The sequence below is a fragment of the Phacochoerus africanus genome, chromosome 3 (assembly GCF_016906955.1).
Source record: "Phacochoerus africanus isolate WHEZ1 chromosome 3, ROS_Pafr_v1, whole genome shotgun sequence".
NCBI lineage: Eukaryota > Metazoa > Chordata > Mammalia > Artiodactyla > Suidae > Phacochoerus > Phacochoerus africanus.
The window spans coordinates 43,921,558-43,944,745 of record NC_062546.1 but is presented as its reverse complement, the minus strand read 5'-3'; the positions used below and the strand labels follow the sequence as shown (position 1 = coordinate 43,944,745).

General features: G+C 39.4%; 1 protein-coding gene and 1 pseudogene across 1 annotated transcript in view; one reads left to right on the top strand and one right to left on the bottom strand.

Annotated features, from left to right (window-relative positions):
* The window catches only part of SLX4IP (SLX4 interacting protein), a 212,771-nt gene that overhangs the window by 14,352 nt on the left and 175,231 nt on the right, over positions 1–23,188 (top strand). Inside the window, 1 exon segment of the mRNA XM_053743491.1 lies at positions 11,093–11,148. Within this exon segment, the coding sequence (XP_053599466.1) occupies positions 11,122–11,148 (27 nt within the window). The 5' untranslated portion in view covers positions 11,093–11,121.
* On the bottom strand, positions 18,667–19,011 carry LOC125122330 (60S acidic ribosomal protein P1-like; annotated as a pseudogene).

Genomic DNA, 23,188 nt, shown 5'->3' with positions numbered 1-23,188 from the left:
GAAATCAGCAGATTGATTCAGTTCATTTCAGATTTCAGTTCGTCGTGTAGATCATTTCCAGCACCTGTGCCTAGTGCTGTAATGAAGCAGAGGAAATATGCCTTCTTTATCTCCAGTGACGTCAGCAAGTATGCAGGCTCAAGGTCCATGCAACTGCTGGCCAGATGTATTTCGGGCTTTATCTTGGTAGACTTTATTTTTTGTTTTTGAAGAAGTGTGCCATGTCGCATAGCATGATGGTAAACTGAATTGTTCAAACCAGAAGTTCCTGTTGTGGCTCAGTGGAAATGAACCCGACTAGTATCCTTAAGGATTCGGGTTCGATCCCTGGCCCTGCTCAGTAGGTTAAGGATCTGGTGTTGCCATGAGCTGAGGCATAGGTTGCAGACATTGCTTGGATCCCACGTTGTTGAGGCTGTGGTGGAGACTGACAGCTGCAGCTCCCATTAGACCCCTAGCCTGGGAACTTCCATGTGCCGCAGGTGCCGCCCTAAAAAGACAAAAAAAAAAAAAATTCAAACCGCATTTACCTTACCTTGGTTCCTCCCTTGTTCCTTCCTTTCCTCCTTCTTCTTCCCCCATTCTTTCCCATCCTCCTTCCTTCCCTCCCTCCCCTTTCTGTCTCTGTCTTTTCCTCTATCTCTTTCTTTGATTAGCAGGAGAGAACCACCACTCATGTAGCTTTATTTGAAGTCATGTTCTGGGTTGGGAACTTGTGTATTGGCTGGGGACCAAGAAGGGGAACGTACCTACCTTGACAGCCTAGTTAGCATATGACCTTGGCACTTTTGCAGGGGACAGATGGTGCTAGTTTGCCCTTGGTGAGCTGACCTGACTCTTCTCCTGCCCTTGACCTTCAGCTGCAAGACCCTGGCTTGGTCCCCCAAGTTCTCATTAGGGAAAGAGATGTCAGGCCTGAGAGTAGATGATCCGTAGGGTGCCTTTAATCCTGAAATTGTTATTTTTGAGACTGCAAACACTGTTGGAACAAGTGAAAAAACTGAGAGGCAGAATACCACGTGGTATTAAAAATGGGTTAAAAGTATGCAAAATGTACTATACGGCTTCTTTTTTTCATGTAGCCTGTTTTACATGGGAGACCATATTATTTCATATAAAAATATGCTTTTCAGTTCTAGATTCTTACAGATTGTATTTTTGAGATAGGATTTTGATGGTATTTTTCAAAGAATCCAGACCTTAAAAGGTAATTGTAGCTGCTCTTGCTTTACCAATTTAAAAAAAAAGAGAGCATTTAAAGAAAGTTGACCAGAACCTTGTTGTGAGTCAGAAACATTACCTTCACTGTAATATGGCTCAAAATCTATCCATTGGCAAATATGGTCTTAAAGCCTTGCCACAGCCTTCCATGTGGTCCACCTGTCCTATGAAAAATAACTAGATCATGCATGCTTCCACTTTGGTTGAGTACTTGCAGCATAGCCCTTCTCCCTCTTTTCTTCATTTAGCTGAACCACTGAGTCCCCCCAAGCACCCCCAGTAAGGGACTCTCTAAATTCTTAGCAGAAGTTTTTTAAGCCTGACTCACTGTATTTAAGGGGATCGACTGTATGTTTATCAGGCTCAAATAATAGAATTTTAAAGATCTAAAGTTTTCAGAACAACCTTTATAAATGTTGTTTTCAAACACAAGTTCCTAACTTTCTAGAAACTTATTTTTTCCATTTACACCTCTGTCTAAATGGGCTTGCTAAGATGAACATTATTAAAAAATTTTCTGGGAGTTCCCGTCATGGCTCAGTGGTTAACAAATCCAACTAGGAACCATGAGGTTGTGGGTTTGATCCCTGGCCTTGCTCAGTGGGTTAAAGATCTGGCGTTGCCCTGAGCTGTGGTGTAAGTTGCAAATGCAGCTCCAATCCCACATTGCTGTGGCTGTGGCATAGGCCAGCAGCTTCAGCTTCTATTGGACCCCTAACTGGGGAACCTCCATATGCTGTGGGCATAGCCCTAAAAAGACAAAAGCACAAAAAAAAATTTAGAATCACATTATGTGTTGGAGTTCCTGCTGTGGTGCAGTGGGTTAAGAACCTGACTGCAGTGGCTGGGATTGCTGTATAGGCACAGGTTTGATCCTTGACCCGGTGCAGTGGGTTAAAGGATCCAGCTGTGATGTAGGTCATAGCTGTGGCTCACCTTCAGTTCCTGGCTTGGGAACTTCCAGATGCCATGAGTATAATGATAAAGAAAGATTTTAAAAAGATTACCAGATGTTTTTTTTGGGGGGGGGGAGTTCCTTGGTCTAGTGGTTAGGATTCAGTGCTTTCACCGCTTCAGCCCAGGTTCAGTCCCCGATCTGGGAACTGAGATCCCACATTAAGGTGCTGTACATTGTGGCAAAAAAAGTATAAATTTAAAAAAAGGTTATCAGGTTTTTTTTTTTTAAAGATCATTAAATTCATCAGATTTAAAAAACAAAACAAAACATTGACAAAGTAAGAGTAACTGTTAACACTTATCCACGGCCTCTTGTTTTTAAATGATCATATTGAGGGTTTTCATATTCTTAGCCCTTTGGTAATTTTGAGTTAGCTATTACTATCCCTATTTTATAAATAAGGAATTTGGGATTAGAAATAATCCATTTTTTCTTTTCCATTATGTCTTTTTTTCTTTTTCATTATGGTTTATTACAGGGTATTGAATATAATTCCCTGTGCCATACAGTAGGTCCTTGTTGCTTACCCTTTCTATATATAATAGTTTATGTCTGCTAATCCCAAATTTCCAGTCCATCCCTCCCTGCCCCAGCAACCAGAAGTCTGTTCTCTCTGTGAGTCTGTTTCTGTTTTGTAGATAAATTCATTTGTGACATGTTTTATATACCCCATATAAGTGATATCATATGGTATTTCTCTTTTTCTTTCTGATTTACATCACTTAGTATGGTAATCTCTAAGTCTATCCATGTTGTTGCAGATTGCATTATTTCATTCTTTCTTATGGCTGAGTTACATTTCATTGCGAGTGTGTGTGTGTGTGTGTGTGTGTGTTTAATATATTCTTTATTCATCTGTCAATGGACATTTGTTTACATATCTTGACTGTTGTAAATCATGCTACTATGAACATAGGGATGCATGTATCTTTTTGAATTGTAATTTTGTCTGGATATATGCCTGGAAGGATGTCCAGGCATTGAGCTAACTCTAGTTTTAGTTTATTGTGAAATCTCCATTCTGTTTGTTTTCCATAGTGGCTACACCAATTTACATTTCCACCAACAGTGTAGGAGGGTTCCCTTTTCTGCACACCCTCTCCAGCATTTATCATTCGTAGACTTTTTAGTGATGGCCTTTCTGACCCGTGTAAAGTGATACCTTGTTGTCATTTTGATTTGTATTTCTCTAACAATTAGTGACGTTGAGCATCTTTTCATGTTTCTATTGGTCATCTGTATATCTTTTTTTGGAGAAGTGTCTGTTTAGGTCTTCTGCCCATTTTTAAATTGGGTTGTGTTTTGTTGTATGAGCTGTTTAAGTTCTTTTTTTTTTTTTTTAGAATTTTTAAATGTTTATTTTATATACAAAGAACTAACATTGTTTCTGCATAAGGTGGATGTCCTGGATGACCCATTCAAGGAAGCTTAGTCCAACTTGATGAAGCCAATATCCTTCGTGTACTGGCAGAAGCACTGGCGGCACATATTGAGGCCATATTTCCGGATCAGACCGTGCCAGTTATAAGTTCTTTTCTTATAATAAAACCCAACCCCCTTAAACTCTGCTGTCTATTATGGTAGCCACTAACTACAAAGTCACTGTGGAGCACTTGACATGTGGTCAGTACAAATTGAGGTGCTGGAAACAAAATAGATACCTGAAAATTAGTTAAAATACCAAGAGTGAATTTTTTTGGCCCATGCTCACAGCATGCAGAAGTTCCCAGGCCAGGGATCAAACGTGAACCACAGCAGTGACCAGAGCCACAGCCTTGGCAATGTCAGATCCTGCTGAGCCACCAGGGAACTTCCCAGAATGTAAATATTTCTAAATCGATTACATGTGGAAATGATAATATAATGGATTTGTTGGGTTAAGTGAGATATATTATTAAAATTAATCTCACCTGTTTCTGTTTACCTTTTTGTAAAATACAGCTATTAGAAATTTTATTATTTTTTTCTTTGTTTTTTTCAGGCCGCACCTGTGGCACATGGAAGTTCCTGGGCTAGGGGTTGAATCGAACCCACATTTTCATGGATACTAGTCGGATTCTTAACCTCCTGAGCCATATGGAGAACTCCAGGAAATTTAAAGTTACATCTGTGGCATTATATTTCTGTTGGACAGTGCTGCTCTAAAATTATCTGAATACATGAGCAAAATAGGCAGATAGTTCCACATACATGACTTGTGGGTTATGGCATCCTTCCCACTTCATTCCTTCCTCTGTAGCAGCTCTCTTCAGCTTGCTCTTTAGGATAGACCAGAGTTTAACACTTATTGGGTCCAGAGCTCCCATTGTGGCTCAGAGGGTTAAGAATCGGACTCTTATCCATGAGGTTCAATGCCTGGTCTCAGTGGGTTAAGAATCTGGCATTGCTGCAAGCTGCAGCATAGGTCGCAGATGCGGCTCTGGCATTACTGTGGCTGTGGTGTAGGCTGGCAGCTGCAGCTCCAATTCAACCCCTAGCCTGAGAGTTTCCATATGCTGCAGGTGTGGCCCTAAAAAGAAGAAAAAGAAAAAAGAATTGGATCCTTATCACTAAGGTTCTTGCTATATTACTGCCTTATTCTGACTCTTGTGATGGTGGTGGTGATAATTATTATTATTATTGGCTTTAGGCTTTGCTTCTGAAACATTCCATTAATATTAAAGGGAGCTCCCTTGAACCTCTGTGTTTCTACCACATACATACACACACTTTTCCCATCTTCCTAATTTTGTTGAAAATAGAATATTGTTTAGGTCAAGATGTAGTGTTTGTTATCATGACTGTAAATGCTTGTGGTGACTGAGCTGTGTATGAAGTACTCTTTATTTTCTGCCTAATTTGTGTTTATACTGGAATCAGTAACATCCCTGTTAGTATTCAGCTGCTTAGCTCTCCAGGCACCTGTCCTAATTCAGTCTCCTATTCTTCACTGGTTGTCGAAAATTCATTTGCCTGCACCCAGACACTTCCTGAAGCCTCACAACCTTCTCTGTCCTATGCTGATGGTTCACTGCTTGTCTAGCCCCTGAGTCTCATGCAGGGATCTGCTTTCAACCAGATCCTGAAATTTCCTCTGCCTTTTGCCTATCTCAGCTTTCCTTTTTCCTGTATCTTCTCTTTTTTTGGGAGTCAGTTTCCTCATTTTGGTGAAGCACATCTTTAGTAGCTTCCTGAGAAAGGATGCAGATGCATGGGACATACTTTTTTTTTAAGACCTTGCACGTCTAAAAATGTACCCCCACCTTGTGTTTAAATGCAACCGGAGTTTGAAAACAACTTTCTTTATATATTTGAGGATATTTTTTTCCATTGCATTTTTTTTCCCCTTCTTTTTCTTTTTAGGGCCTCATCTGCAGCATATGGAAGGACGTTCCCAGGCTAGGGGTCGAATCAGAGCTGCAGCTGCCAGCCTATGCCACGGTCACAGCAATGTGGGATCTGAGTCCCATCTGTAAACCTCCACCACAGCTCACGGCAATGCCAGATTCTTAACCTACTGAGTGAGGCCAGGGAGGGAACCTGAATGCTTATGGATACTAGTCAGGTTCTTTATCCGCTGAGCCACAACAGAAACTCCCTCCATTGCCTTTTGTCATCCAGAGTTGCTTTGGGCAGATTGGAGTCAAGTAGTCTCTTATCACTCCCCTTTCTCCCAACTCACCCACCCTCAAGTCACCCTCCCACATACATTTTTAAGATTCTTTTTGTCATCAATGCCTGAAATTTTACTGTGATATATGCCCTAGTATGGGTCTGCTTCTATTCCAGTTTTTATGTTTGTTCTCCTACACTGTCCTTTAATTTTTAACTTATTCTCTTATTTTTCATTTTTTTATTTTTGCTGAAGTTTCTGGATGACTTAACTTGATCCTCTAGACCTTCTATTAAGTTCTTTATTTTGGCTATCATATTTTTAATTGGTTGTTTTCTAGAAGTTCCTTTTTAAAAAGTTATTTATTGCTTTATGGATGCAGTGTTTCTTGTCTCACTGATTTTAGTGTTAGTGTCTTAAAAATATTTCTTCTTCCTTTCATAGACTAGGTTTTAGCCAAGTAGCCTTTTTTTTTTTTTTTGTCTGTTTGTTTTGTTTTCTTTCACGATAGACTCTGCTTACGTGGTGGGTGATTCCTGGTGTTTACATGTATTTGAAAGTGGGACACTAAAAAATGGAAGTTAGTTCTGCACACAGATGTGGGTCTTGTGGGTGTGGCCTTCACTCCAGAACCATCTGTCTTGGCTGTTTGCTTGGGGAACCCCTGATGTCAGTACTTTTAAATCCAGTTCCCTGAATGAGAAGGTTTCAGTCTCCTATTCAGAGAGGGTAGCAGAGTAGAGGAGTTAGTCAAGCTGCTCCAGAGAGGTGGAACCAATAGAAGACACCCCCTCCACATGTTGGCTCTTGTGGTTATAGGGGCCGAGAATTCCCATGACCTGCTGTGTGCAAGCTGGAGACCCAGAAAAGCCAGTAGTATGATTCAGTCCAAGTCCAAAGGCCCCAGAGCCAGGAGTGCCCATGTCCAAGGGCAGGAGAAGATGGAGGTCCCCAATCAGATCTTGAATTCCTGGTTCCTCCACCTTTTTGTCCTATTTGGGCCCCCAGTGGATTGAATGGTGCTCACTCATCTTGGGGAGGGCCATCTGCTTTACTCAGTTCCCCAGTTCAAATGCTAATCTCTTCCAGAAGCATCCTCGCAGACACACCTGAAGTAATGTTTACTAGTTATCAGGGCATCCCTTAGCCCAGACAAATTGACACATAAAATTAACCGTCACAAGGGCATGTGGGCTGCCCTTGAATTTCTCTTTTTTCAATGGGATATTGTCCACTTTATTCTGCACCTGGAGTTTTCCAGTCCAGAGATCCTCTGTCTTACCATCTCCAGAAAATAGTTCTCAGGGCTTCTGCAAGGTGAGAGAGGGCAGTTGCCTGGCTGAACACAGAAAAGGGGAATATAAGAACTTGATTCCTTTTTATTGCCAGATAATATTCCACTGTACATATATAGCACATTTTGTTTACACAGTCATCATTTGATGGTCATCTGGGTTGTTTCCATTTTTTTTTTTTGGTTATTATGAATAATGCTGTTATGAACATTCCTGTTTAAATATGTGGACATAGGTTTTTATTTACGTTTTTTTCATTTTTAAAAGTTTTATTAACAAATAGTCGATTTACAATGTTGTGATAATTTCTGCCATACAACAGAGTGATTCAGTTATACATGTACACACACATCCATTCTTTTTCAGATTCTTTTCCCATATAGATGAGTCACAGAAAGTTTTTATTTTTCTTGGTACATACCTGGGCGGGGGGATGTTGGACTACATGGCAACTCTATGTTTAACTTTTTGAAGAACTGCCAAACTGTTTTCCAAAGTGTCTGCACCATTTTACATTCTTACCAACCATGTATGAGAGTTCAGATCTATCCACATATTTGTCATTATTGTTATTGTTGTCTTTTTTATTTTAGTCATACTAGTAGGTATAAAGTAGTATTTCATTGTGGTTTTGATTTATATTTCCTTGATGACTAGTAATTTTGAGCATCTCTTCATGAACTTATTGACCATTTGGATATCTTCTTTGGAGAAATGTCTGTTCACATCCTTTGTCCATTTTACAGTTGAGTGATTCATCTTTTTATTGTTGAGTTTTATTTTTTAATTTTTACTTTATTTTTTTTTTGTCTTTTTAGGGCCACATCTGCAGTGTATGGAAGTTCCCAGGCTAGGGGTATAATCAGAGCTATAGCTCCTGGCCTATGCCACAGCCATAGCAATGTGGGATCCGAGACGTATCTGTGACCTACACCACAACTCATGGCAACACCGGATGCTTAACCCACTGAGTGAAGCCAGGGATCAAACCCACATCCTCATGGATACTAGCTGGGTTCATTTCCACTGAGCCACGACAGGAACCCCCTATTGTTTAGTTTTAAGAGTTTTTGTCTTTTCTGGACTTGAGTCCCTTATTTGATGTATGATTTGCAGATATTTTCTCCTATTCTATGGGTTGTCTTTTCAAGTTCTTGGCAATATCCTTTAAAGCACTGAAGTTTTAAATTCTGATGAAATCTGTTTTACCAGTTTTTTCTTTTGTCATTTGTGCCTTTGGTATCATATCTAAGAAATTTGGATAGTTCAAGGTGACAAAAAATTACATCTATGTTTTCTAAGAGTTTATAGTTTTAGCTCTTACATTTAGGTCTTTGATCCATTTTGAGTTAATTTTTGTATACAGTGTGATGTAGAGAGTCCAACTTGATTATTTTGCACATGGGTGTCCAGTTGTCCCAGCACCATTTACTGGAAGGAGTGTTACCCCATTAAATTGTCATGATACAGTGATTAAAAATCAATGTAATGGTCTGTTTACTCTCAGTATTATTCCATTGATCTATGTGTCTATCTTTATGCCAGTACTACAGTATCTTGATTACTCTAGTTTTGAGGTAAGTTTTCAAATGGGGAAGAAAATATGAATTCTTCAGTCTTGCTCTTCTTTTTCAAGATTATTTTAGTTGCTCCACATGTTTTGTATTCTCATATGAATTTTAGGATAAGAGTGTCAATTTCTATAAAGATGTCAGTTGAGATTTTTTTTTTTTAGGGTTGCACCTGTAGCATGTGGAAGTTCCCAGGCTAGGGGTCGAATTGGAGCTATAGCTGCCAGACACAGCCACAGCCACAGCAACACTGGATCCGAGCTGCATCTGCGACCTACACCACAGCTCGTGGCAGCACCAGATCCTTAAGCCACTGAGCAGGGCGAGGGATTGAACCTGCGTCCTGATGGATTCTAGTCAGATTTGTTTCCACTGAGCCATTACAGCAAGTCCATTACAAAATCAGCTGAGATTTTGATAGAGATTGTGTTAAAGATCAATTTGGGGAATATGGCTACCTTAACAAAATTATCAGGTGTGCCAATCCATCAACATGGGGTATCTGTCCATTTACTTAAGTTTTTGATTTCTTTCAATATTTTTTTTAGTGTAGAAATCTTGGGTCCTTTTGGTTAAATTTTTTTTTGTAAATATTCTTTCTGAGGCTGTTGTAAACAGAATTGTTTTCTTTATTTCATTTCAGGATTACTCATTGCCAGTGTATAGAAATATAGTTCATTTTTGAACATATATTTATATCTTAAACCTTGCTTTATAAATCTAATAGATTTTTTAAAAAAAGTTCTTTAGGATTTTCTATGGATAAGAACCTGTCATATAGAGTTCGCATTGTGGTGCAGTGGAAATGAATCCAACTAGTAACCATGAGGTTGCTGGTTTGATACCTGGCCTCGATCAGTGGGTTAAGGATCTGGTGTTGCCATGAGCTGTGGCATAGGTCAAAGACATGGCTCGAATCCTGTTTTGCTTGGCTGTGGTGTAGGACGGCAGCTATAGCTCTGATTGGACCCCTAGCCTGGGAACCTCTATATGTTGTGGGTGCGGCCTTAAAAAGACAAAAGACAAAAGACAAAGAAATGTCATTTGAGTTCTCTTGTGGTCCGGCAGGTTAAGGATCTGATGGTGTCACTGCAGTGGCTCAGGTCTCTGCTGTGACACATGTTTAATCCCTGGCCTGGGACCTTCCACATGGCATAGGTGTGGTCAAAGTATATATATTTGTGAATAGAGATAGTTTTATCTTTTTCTGCCTTATCTGTATACCTTTTATTTCTTTTTCTTCCTAATTGCTCTGGCTAGAACCTCTGAGACAGTGTTGAGTGGAAGTATAAGAGCAGACATCACTGTCTTTTCTTCTTTGACAAGAGACATTCCGTCTTTCATCGTATAGTATGATTTTAGCCGTGGTTCCCGGATGTTCTTTATCAGGTTGAGGATTCTTCTTTCTATTCTGAGAGTGTTGGGTTTTTTATTTTTGTTTTTTTATTTAAAAAAAATTTTTTTGGGGGGGTGCACCTGTGGAATATGGAGGTTCCCAGGCTAGGGGTCAGTTTAGAGCTATAGCTGCTGGCCTACATCACAGCCGCAGCAACGCCAGATCCGAACCACGTCTGCAACCCACACCTCAGCTCACGATAAGGCCAGATCCTTAACCCACTGAGCAAGGCCAGGGATCGAACCTGCAACCTCATGGCTCCTAGTTCAGATTCGTTTCCGCTGTGCCACAATGGGAACTCCCGGGTTTTTTTTTTTTTTTTTCAATCAAAAGAAGTGTTTGGGAGTCCCTGGTGGCCCTAGTGGTTAAGAATCTGTTGTCACTGCTGTGGCTCAGTTTCGATCCCTGGCCTGGGAACTTCCATGTGCTGTGGGCAAGGCCAATAAATAAATAAATAAATAAAACGTTTGCACACACACACACACAAAGAAGTGTTGGATTTTGTTAGTTTTTTTTTTTCCTAAATTTGACATGACCATGTATTTTTATTTCTTTTATTCTATTAATATAGTGTATTATGTTGATTAATTTTCAGATGTTAAACCAACTTTATATGTCTAGGATAAATCTAATGTGGTCATGGTATATAATGCTGTTTGTATGTTACTAGACTTGGTTTACAGTATTTTTTTTGAATACTGGTGTGTAGTTTTCCTTTTTATTTTGATGTTTTTGTTTGGTATTAGTATCAGGATAATACTAACCTTTTAGAATGATTTGAGAATTTTTGCTTATGCTTCTTTAAAAGAGTCTGAAGAATTGGTATTAATTCTCCTTCAAACATTTAGTAGAATACATCTAGGCCTATGTTTTTCTTTGTGGGCAGTTTTTAAATTGCTAATTTAATGTCATATTTTTGTTAGGACCCATTATCAGTGAATATTCATCTTGTAAAAATACCTATTGATATTTGATTATTCAGCCACCTTGCTCTTGTATAATATCTGAATAGAAAGAGATTTTGATATACCTACTTAAACCTTTTTTCTTCTGTTAAAGGTCTGTAATTACTCTGGAATCAGCAAGCCATGGCATCAAAGAAATTTGCTGTTAAAGTAAGTAATGCTTAATAATCTTTTTTAAAATGGTTAATCACTTTCTAATATAACTGAGTTATATGTTAATTAAAAATTGAAGCCCTGAACTTTTCTACTCTTTAAGAAACTCTTTACTTAAAGTAGGTGGTTGAAAATTTGCATATTAATGGAGTTCCTGTCGTGGTGTAGCGGAAAGGAATCTGACCAGGAACCACGAGGTTCAATCCCTGGCCTTGCTCGTTGGGTCAAGGATCTGGCATTGCCATGAGCTGTGGTGTAGGTCGCAGACATGGCTCGGTCTGGTGTTGCTGTGGCGTAGGCCGGCGGCTACAGCTCTGATTAGACCCCTAGTCTGGGAACATCCATCTGCCGAGGGTGTGGCCCTTAAAAAAAAAAAGAAAAAAAAATTTGCATGTTAAGAATGAGATGGGGGAAAAAATTAGTAGTTCATATGGTCATGGGTGTTTCTTGCTTAAATCTTTTGTAAGATGCCTTTTGGGCAAAACTTGGTCCTTAATGTTAAAAATCATTATTATTCTCATTGCATGTCCATGACATGATTTTGGATTATGACAAAGCAGGTAAAAGTAAAGAAGAAGCAGGCAGCAAATGCTGCACCTGGGTGAAGGCCAGGAGCAAGTTCTTTTGCCTGACTGCCCTCTTTTGTTTTCTTATAAACGTTTTTTCTTTATCCTTTGATGGCTGGGTCAGAGACTTTCTCAGGTGTGGAAGGGTGGGAGGGTCACCTGTGAGGGGTGGTGGGGAAGAAGAAAGGAAGAACTGATAAACAGGGAGCACAGCTGACCCTTCAGTTACTGTACCCGAGGGTCCTGTATCCAACCACCTGCGGATCTCATCTCCCGAAAGAATGACTGTATAAAGGATGCTTCCACATATGCCAGTTCTTTAGGACTTTCTCCTAAAGGACTTTTCTTCTTTTCTCCTAAAGGACTTTCTCTGTGCTAGTGTTCTATTAAGCAGAAATTCCAAGCACCAAAACAGACATTATAGTAATTAACTAGATCACCTATTATTTACTATCATAGTCGTATCTCATCTTCACCAAGTCAGTACTTGTTTAGATTTACAACATATTTGTAAATTTCATTGCTTACAGTTATTGCTACTATTTGTCTATTCTGTATGTAGTATTTTTTTTTTTTCTGCGAGAGATTCTAAATGGTGAATTTTCATTATTTGTCTAAAAATGAAAGCAAAGCTTATTTTAGGATTTTAGGTCATGCATTATTTCCCCTCAGCACTTTAAAGATATTTTTCCATTGTCTTCTGAAATTGTAGCTGAGAAATGTCTTAATTGTCAGCTGGTGCTTAAAAACCTCCTTCAAACGTAATGCCTGAAAACTCAAACGGTTTTACTCTCTCTCAGGTTGCCTGGTATTAGTTGGGTCATTTTTCCTTTGGTGTTGGCTGGGGCTACAGTGACTTGGGAACTCAGTTCAGCCAGCACATCAAAGGGCTGGCAGTTGATACTGGCTGTTCTTGTTCCTGCGTGCAATTAACCTGGGGCTGTTAATTGTTGCCCTTCAGGTCTCTGTGTGGCTTGGGCTTCTCCTTGCTTGGTGGCTGAATTTTATTTTTCCTTTTTTTTTTTGGCCACCTCACGGCATATGGAATTCCCAGGGCAAGAATCAGATCCAAGCCTCAGTTTCAACTGTGGCAGTGTTGGATCCTTTGACCCACTGTGCCAGGCAGGGGTGAAGGATGGTGTCCCAAAAAAAGATTTGCAGGAAGAAAAATGTGTGTAATTTGCCCATCCCTTAAAGGCCTGGTCTCAGAAGTCTCAGATGCCATTTCCTCTGCATCCTTTTGGCTGAGAGGGCCAACCCTAGGGAAGTGGCAGCTCTTGATGTGAGAAGCAGCTTGTGCCCGCGGGAAGGGGGAAATTTGGGGGAGCTTGTTAACCTGTTGTGATTTCTCTGTTATCTGGGTTATCAAGATATCTTGATTTTCTTTGATTGCTCTTAAGATTTTATTTTTGTCTTTGATATTCTGTAGTTTCACTGTGAAATCTTGAGATGTAGACTTGTTTTTAATGTATCTGGCCTGGGATGCATGTCCATCTTCAATCGGTTTTGGAAAATTTCGACCTTTTTCTCTTTCAGTACTGCTCCTTTCTTTTCTTTCTTTCTTTTTTTTTTGTCTTTTGTCTTTTTTGTTGTTGTTGTTGTTGTTGTTGTTGCTATTTCTTGGGCCGCTCCCGAGGCATATGGAGGTTCCCAGGCCAGGGGTTGAATCGGAGCTGTAGCCACCGGCCTACGCCAGAGCCACAGCAACGCGGGATCCGAGCCGCGTCTGCAACCTACACCACAGCTCACGGCAATGCCGGATCGTTAACCCACTGAGCAAGGGCAGGGACCGAACCCGCAACCTCATGGTTCCTAGTCGGATTCGTTAACCACTGCGCCACGACGGGAACTCCTTCTTTCTGTTCTCTTCTTTCTTCTGGAACTCTTACATGAAGTTTGTTGGATGGTCCCATGTAATTGTTTCTTATGTGCTGGGGGTGAATTTTTTTTTTTTTAATGCTTTTTAGGGCCATGCATGCAACATATGTTGTTGTGAGCCACACGAGAAATCCCATGCATGCAACATATGGAAGTTCCCAGGCTAAGGGTTGAATCAGAGCTGCAGCTGCTGGCCACAGCCACAGCAACATGGGATCTGAGCCACGTCTGTGACCTACACCATAGCTCACTGCAACACTGGATCCTTGACCCACTGAGTGAGACCAGGGATCAAACCTGAAACCTCATGGATACTAGTCGAATTCATTTCTGCTGAGCCACAATAGAAACTCCATAGAGGGTGATATTAACTCATCCATGACTGACTGAGGCCTGTAGGCTGTCTGTTCAGGAAAGGACTGAGCCTCTTCCAGAGCTTTGCCCAAACTGGTGATGGTCCATTCGGGCAGACAATCTTTGTCAACCACTTGGAGCCCAGGCCCCTAATTATGCCATAGATGGGTCTGTTGATTTCCAAGGCATATGCACTGATGTGGCAAATTTTGCCACTGGATTGCCCCATCTCAACAGCTGCCCTGACAAGACTTGGGATTTTACTTCCAGATCATGCCAGGTGGGAGAGTTACTAGCCATGGGCATCAGGCCAGCAGGTTAGGGAGAGACAGAGTTGTGACACGCTACATGGAAGATTCTACACATCATGTTGTGACGGTGTCCCTGCCTCTGATCGCACAGGCAAGGTGCCAGCACTTTCCTACTCATGCAGCTCAAAAGCCTCACAGTGCAAACATTGGGATCCCATGCTGAACCTCTGATATCCCCCCCTTGCCAGATTGCTGCACATTGCCCTAGAGTGTCATGGGTAGCAGGGTACATGTGCACCTGCCACCGATGCTGTCACCATGTGCCTTCTCTGATGAAAGTTGCTCCATTTGGCTGGTGTGAGTGCTGCTTGGCCATCTGCCCTTACCTTTTTCTCTTCTCTTTATATCTGTCTGTTGCATGCAGAGTGCTTTTTATCAGACTCTGTTCACTAAAAGCTTCTCACTGGTATTTATTCTGCCTTTTAATCTACTCCTTAACTTGTTTATTTACTATTTTAAGTGATTTTTGCTCGCTCTTTATAGTTGGTTTACAGTGTTCTGTAAATTTCTACTGTATAGCAAAGTGATGCAGTCACACATATATATACATTCTTTTTCTCACATTATCAACTTGTTTATTTTATTTTTTTCGTCTTTTGTCTTTTTTAGGGCCACGCCCGCAGCATATGGAGGTTCCCAGGCTAGGGGTCAAATCGGAGCTGCAGCTGCCAGTCTACACTAGAGCCACAGCAATGCCAGATCTGAGCTGCATCTGCGACCTACACCACAGCTCATGGCAACGCCGGATCCTTAACCCACTGGGCAAGGCCAGTGATCAAACCCACAACCTCATGGTTCCTAGTCAGATTCATTTAAGCTGCACCATGACAGGAACTTCTCAACTTGTTTATTTTTAATGATTGTACTTTTTCATTTGAGAATTTATGTGTGGTTATTTTTTTTTAATTCAAATTCTGCTAGTCTTTTTTTGTTGTTGTTGTTGGTTTTTTTTGTGTGTTTTTTCTTTGTTTTTTACAAATTTTAACTAATTCAGTTTATATAGAGGCATTTGGTGATAATGATCTTCCATAAAGTATGATTTACTTAAATTCAACTTAAAAATCCATTTATATTATGAAATGCAAAATAGTGTGTTTGAACATATAAACATATTTTAACTAATGAATGGATACAGAAACATCTATTTAGACCCAAATATATGACAAATTATATTATAAGTCTAGTGATATATATTGAAATATCGGAATTTCAATGTATATCATTCATAAAATCAGTCACAGTTTTCCTGGGAATAAGCTAATTCTAAATTTGTGACTACCACAAAAATTCTATTTACTAGCCAACATTTATTTTATCAAAATATTTTAAAATTATTTTGGAAAGATAAATTTTCACAATATATTAGAAAATAGGAAGAATTAGTTAAAGGAGTTTTATATAAATGCTTTTCATGTTTTTGAAGGCTTGTTCAAAATGGGACTCTCATTTTATTTATTTTTTTATTGTTTTGCCTTTTAGGGCCACACCTGCTGCACATGGAGGTTCCCAGGCTAGGGGTCGAATCGGAGCTACAGCTGCCAGCCTAGGCCACAGCCACAGCCACAGCAATGCAGGATCTGAGCCCCATCTGCGACCTACACCACAGCTCATGACAACACCAGATCCTTAACCCACTGAGCAAGGCCAGGGATCAAACCCACATCCTCATGGATCCTAGTCAGGTTCATTAACCGCTGAGCCATGACAGGAATTCTGGGACTCTCATTTTAAAAGTTAACCTAGATGTCCATTGACAGGAGGGTGGATAAAGAAGATATGGCACATACACAATGGAACATCACTCAACCATAAAAAAGAACAAAACAATGCCATCTGCAGCAACATGAATGGACCCAGAGACCACCATACTACATCAACTAAGTCAGACAAAGACAAATATGGTCTCACTTACATGTGGAATCCCCCCCCCCAAAAATGACATAAGCATACTTAATTACAAAACAGAAACAGAGTCACAGACTTCAAAAACAAACTTATGGTTACCAAAGCGGGGAATGAGGGGCAGGAATGGAATGGGGTTTGGGATTGACAGATGCACACTTTTGTGTATGGAATGGATAGTCAACAGAGACTTGCTGGATAGCACAGGGAAATCTACTCAGTGTTCTTTGATAATCCATATGGGAATGATATGTGTATACATATGGCTGAATTATTTTGCTGTACAGCAGACACAACACTGTAAATCAGCAACACTGATTTATACAACACTAAATCAATGATACTTCAATAACTTTTTTAAAAGTTTATTTTTTTCTCATTATAAAAATAATTCATGCTGGTATTATGGAAAAATTAAAAACAAAGAAAAAATTCACCCTGTATTTAATCAGTTAACTTTTCCAAGGATCAAATCTCTTACCTAGTTTGAAATTGAGATAACCAACTTTTTTCACTTAAAATGTAGGTTTATATCCTATCTTCTGCTTTCTTCATTTTAAATGAAAACATTAAACTGTTTTAAAATTATTGCAAACATTTTGTAAGCATAATTTAATGGTTGCTTAAGGTTCCATCAAGTAAAATATTTCTCAAAGTTTTGCCCAGGGACATCTTACAAAAGGATCATCTGGAGGTAGCTGAAACTATGGGATAGCAGCTCAATAATATTCATTTGAAACAGTTTATCCAGATGATTCAGTTCTGAGAAGCCATCATTGATCAAATGCACTAAAATTTATTTACTGATGTTCTAATGTGTGAGACAATTTGTTCCCAATATTTTTATCATAAATAATAGCATGATTGAGATTTATCATATATCATAAAATTTACCCATTTAAAATATATTTTAGCATATTCACAGAATTGTGCCATTACCACTATTTAATCTCAGAATATTTTCATCACCCACCAAAGGAAACCTGCTCTCTTTAGGAAGCAGGATTCACCCTCACCTCAGGCAATAACCTGTCTACCTTCTACCTCTATAGATTTGCTTTTTCTGGCTGTTTCACATACATGGAATCAAATAGTATGTTGTCTTCTGTGACTTGCTTCTTTCACTTAGCATAATGTTTTCAAGGTTCATCAGTGTTTTCTTGTGTATCAGCACTTTTATTTCCTTTTTTATTATGGAATATTCAATTTTTGATTATACTTTTTCTGTATCCATTAATCAGCTGATGGATATTCGGCTTATTTCCATTTTTTGGCAATTATCAATTTGCATACACACTTCTGTGCATTGTTTTGTGTGGGCATATGTTTTCATTTCTGAGGGGTATATACCTAGAAATGGTAGTGTTGCATCCTATAATGTCTCTGTGTTCAACATATTTAGGAAATACCAAATTGTTTCCCAAAGAGGCCGCACCATTTTACATTTCTAATCAGCAAAACAGGAAGGTTGCAGTTTCTTTCATCTTCCCTATCACTTACTATGTCTTCATTTTTTGCTTTAACTATCTAAGAAGTTTAAAGCTGTATCTCATTTTGGTTTTGGTTTGCATTTCCCTAATATCGAATTATGAAAACATCTGTTATGTACTTTCTTGTCATTTGTATATGTTCTTTGGAGAAAATATATGCAATTTTTTGCCTATTTAAAAAAATGGGTTGAGTTATTGAGCTTTAAGAGGTCTTTATATATTCTGGATACAAGCCTCTTATCAAATACATGGTTTCTAAAGATAGTCTTCCATTATGTGAGTTTTTTTTTTTAATATATATATATACTTGTCCTGTTTTTCAATATGTTTCCATAACCTTCTTTTATCTCCTTCATAATCTAAAAGTGATTATTTCATAGCCCCTTTTAGATTGTTCTGTTATTTCCACTGTTATTCAGTAAGTGTGAAATTCACTGGTAGAAAGATCTACGAGCCCCGCCCTGCAGAGCAGCAGAGCAGTTTCAGGTTTACTTCTGCTGGAGCCATTGACATTTTGGTGGTTTTGGATCAGGTCTATATTAATTTCAGGGTTTGGGATTCCACCACCTTGTGGGTAGTCTGACTTTACAACCCATAACAGAGTATGGCACTGGCTTAGTGTTTTTAGTATTTTCCAGTGTTTTCCTTGCTGTTTTTCCTTCCCCTCGCTCCTCTCAAAGCTCTGGGTGGATGGCAGGCTTTCATGTTCCTTCCCTTGATCAGTGAGTAGAGATTTTTTTTTTTCCAGTTGCATTTTCATGAAGTCTGCACTTCCTCAAGAGAATGAAGGAGAAGCTCTATTGAATAGGCTTCTGGACCAAGAAATTGTGGACAAACGTACCCCTATGAACCCAAGAGTACTATATGGGGATATCTACAAATTGAGTCCTTATTTCTGTGTCAAGCTTGGTATTATGCGCTAAGTTGATAGGAAGAACTGAAAGCTGAAGTTCTTTGCAACTCTGGACTTAGCTAGAATTAGTTTATTCCTTTTTTTTTTTTTTTTTCAAGAGCTCAGCTTTTCTTATTGAATGTTTTATAGAAATTTAGCCAAAAAAAACCAAAGCCCGTATCATCATTAGACTTCTTTCTTTGCTTGTGCTTTCTTCTCAGCTGGGGCAGCAGTTGGATGGGGCAGGACCTGCTTCTGGGGCAGGTCCACCAAGCCCCCACATCGCAGATGAGGCTCCTGATGTTGACACTGGCCAGAGCCTTTGCAAACAAGCCTGGCCAGAAAGGCTCATGATTTACACTTGCTGTATGAATGAGGGCCTTGATCTTATCCCCTGTGACCATCACTTCATCATCGTGCAGGATGAGGGCAGAATAGATGCAGGAAAGCTCTGAGATGGAGGCCATGGTGCTGACGAATGCTAGGATGGTACTGCCAGGCGTGGTGCTAGTAGCCGGATGAAGTGGGGGCCTCACTCCAACGCAACGACCTTAACTTTCTCAGAAGGACGGAGCACCTTAGCAACAGCTGAGGAAAGGGACAGAATGAGTTTATTCCTAATTCCTCCCTCTCTCCTACCCTTTTTTGGCATGAAGGTACCAGCTCTCAGCTATCCTGGCTTCCAAATACTCTGACAGCCAGAGTTGAATGTTCCAAAGGGGTGATTTTTTTCCCCCCAGCTTTATTAAAATATATATGACATACAACAGTGTGTAAGTTTAAGGTGTACCATGTGGTGATTTGATAAATGTATAAGTTACAAAACATTGACCACGATAAGTTTAGTTAACGTATCCTTCACTTCACGTAATTACTGTTTTGTTGTTCTTATGATGAGAGCATTAAAGCTTCACTCTCAAGTTCACAGTACAGTGTCATTAAGTTGGTTACCATGCTGTACATTAGCTTCCCAGAACGTACTCATCTTGTAACTGAAAGTTTTCACCCTTCAACCTGCATCAACCCATTTACCCCATCCCTCAGCCCCTGGCAACCACCATTCTACTCTGTTGCTATGAATTTGGTGTTTTAAGATACCATGTACAAGTGAAATCATATAGTATTTGTCTTTCTCTGAGTTACTCCGCTTAGCATCATGTCCTCAAGGTCTGTCTGTGTTATTGCAAATGGCAGAACTTCCTTCTTTTTGATGGCTGAATAATATTCCATTGTATGTGTATACCATATTTTCTTCATTCATCTGTCAATGGACACGGGTTGTTTCCATGTCTTGGCTATTGTGAATAATGCTGCAGTGAGCTTGGGAGTGCAGATACCTCTTTAAGATAGTGATTTCATACCCTTCATATATATTCCCAGAAGTGGGATTGCTGGATCCTATGATAGTTCGGTTTTTAAAGTTTTGAGGCATCTTCATACTGTTTTCAATAATGGCTGCACCTATTCCATTCCCACCAGCCAGGCACCAGGGTTCCTTTATCTCCACATTCTCACCAGCATTTATCTCTTGTCTTTTTGGTAATAGCTATTCTAACAGATGTGAGGTGATATCTCCTGTGGCTTGGATTTGCATTTCCAAAGGAATGATATTGATAAATATTAGGGATTTATTAATTTTATTACTTTTCAGAGAACCAACTTCTGGCTTTGATTTTTTTTTTCCCCTGTAGCATACTTGTTTACTTTCTTCTTTCTTTTCTTTTCTTTTTTTTGTTTTTGGCCACAGTATGTGGTAGCTTAATGTGGGATCTCAGTTCTCAGACCAAGTGTTGAACCCAGGCCACAGTGGTAAAGGTACCAAGTCCTTAGGCACTAGGCCACCAGGGAACTCCCCATTATTGTTATAATTTCCTTCCTTCTACAATCTTTGAGCAAATTTACTCTTCTTTTTCTAGCTTCTTTTTTTTTTTTTTTTTTTTTTGGCCACACACATGGGATGGGGAATTTTCCCAGGCCAGGGATCAAACCCATGTCACAGCAGTGACCCAAGCCCCTGCAGTGACAATGCCAGATCTTCAACCCATTGTGCAAGAAAAGAACTCCTTTTTTTAGCTTCTTAAGGTGGAAGCTTAAGTCACTGATTGTGAACCTTTCTTCTGTTCTAGCATGTACACTTAAAGCTATAAATTTCTCTCTAAGCACCTACTTTAATTGTATCCTTTTGTTTTGATAGAAATGTGGCTAAAGTAGGAATTTTGCTTTCATTCAAAAGTTTTTTTTAGGTTTTTATTTTTTCCAGTATAGTTGATTTGCAGTGTTCTGTCAATTTCTGTTGTATAGCAAAGTGACCTATTGGGGTGTGTGTGTGTGTGTGTATTTCTCATATTATCCTCCATCATGCTCCATCATAAGTGACTAGATATAGTTTCCTGTGCTATACAGCAGGATCTCATTGCTTATCCATTCCAAATGCAATAGTTCGCATCTATTAACCCTAAACTCCCAGTCTATCTCCCCTCCGACCGGCAACCACGTCTGTTCTCCAAGTGTATGCGTTTCTTTTCTGTAGAAAGATTCATTTGTGTCGTATATTAGATTCCACATATAAATGAAATCATACGGTATTTGCCTTTCTCTTTGCGACTTACTTCACTTAGTATAAGAGTCTCTAGTTCAATCCATGTTGCTGCAAATGGCATTGTTTTGTTCTTTTTTATGGCTGAGTAGTATTCCATTATATATATATATAGCATATATTCTTAATCCATTCATCTGTCAATGGACATTTAGGTTGTTTCCATATTTTTTCTATTGTGAATAGTGCTACAGTGAACATACAGGTGCATGTATCTTTTTCAGTGAAAGTTTTGTCTGGATATATGCCCAGGAGTGGGATTGCTGGGTCATATGGTAGTTCTATCAAATCAAAATATTTTCTAATTTTCATTATGTTTCATTTTTGATTAATGGGTTATTCAGATGTATATTGTATAGTTTCTAAGTATTTGGAAATTTTTTAATGATCATTTTATTATTGGTGTTTAGCATCTTTCTTCTGTTTTGGTTAATGTTCCATCCTCAGAGCAAAAAGGAGGTGGGAATGGAGGTGGAATGGAGGCAGGATGGGTTAGAAGAGGTCTGTTTTTGATATATCATTTTAATCTGTGGATTATATGTGGATTACCATGATAAAAAATCAAATTAACAAATAAAAGTTAAAAGGAATTAACTTATGAAATTTCATATAGATGCACTTACTTTTGAACATCTGGGTTGAAAAATACTTGGATATGGAGTTGCCGTTGTGGTGCAGTGATTAACAAATCTGACTAGGAACCATGAAGTTGCAGGTTCGATCCCTGGCCTTACTCAGTGGGTTAAGGATCTGGTGTTTGTCGTGAGCTGTGGTGTAGGCCGCAGATGCGGCTCAGTTTCCTCGTTGCTGTGGCTCTGGTGTAGGCTGGTGGCCACAGCTCCAATTGGACCCCTAGTCTGGGAACCTCCATATGCCGAGGGAGCGGCCCTAGAAAAGGCAAAAGGACAAAAAAAAAAGAAAAAGAAAAAAGAAACATACTTGGATAGAGCTAGCTTTCCAAAGTAACAGAAAACCAGATGAATACCAAATTATTTGCTACTTGCATCTCAGTTGTTTATTCTGAGACTGCTTTGAAATGGTATTAATTATCTGTGCAAACAAATTACTCTTATTGAAATGAAGGAAAGTCTTCTGACCTTCCTGCATAGAAGAGTGCTTTAAACAAAACAAAACAAACTGCTGTGACCCTGGCCATGAACCCTTTCTTCTAACTGCCTTCTAGGCCAGAGTTGCAGGAAATGGCAGTGGTATATGAGAGGAGAAAGTCCTTGGGACCACAGCTTTCAGGGTCTCTTGACTTCTGTGCCACTGCAGCTCAGGGCAAGAAGCTGTGTCCTATAGTCTAGTGACTACATGCTCAGTCGACAGTAGCAGTGGCAGCGGACACACATCTCCCAGGGGCTCTTCAGTGATCTTAATTCTAGCTCTGCACCCACCATAGTATTTTAGAAATTTCATAATTGTATGTAAATTCTTTAGGGACCAGGGGTCAGCAAATTACGTCTCACAGATGAGCTGCTTGTTTTTGTGAAGAAAGTTTTATTGGAACACAGTCACTCCCCTTTGTTTACATATTGTCTCTGGGTGCTGTTGTGCTACAGTGTCAGAGCTGAATAGTTGCAACAAAGACCTTGTTGCCTACAAAGTCTGAAATATTTACATATATACATATGCATGTGTATATATTATATATGCAGCTGATTTAGGTATATAAATACCTCTCTTAAAGCACATCTCAGTTCCTACTGGCCATGTTACCAGTTTTCAGCAGGCACGCATGAGCAGTAGCAACTGAGTTGGATAGCATAGGTCTAACAGTGTATCCTTCTGTGCTCCTGCCTCCTTGGAGTTTGTAAACTTTAGATGAAATTACTTTAGGTTAAACTGACTGCAAGGGCTGGGCAGATTAGCAAGATCAAGGCTTCCTTTGCAAGTGGAAGCAAGAAATAAACATGGACATATAATGTATTAATCATGGACTCTTATCTATTAAAACACAGTGTTTAGTAAAAAGAAAATACATTTAAATAATAAATTATTGTTAAAAGTGTCAAATTAATATGCATGATATCTACCTGCCAAAAGTT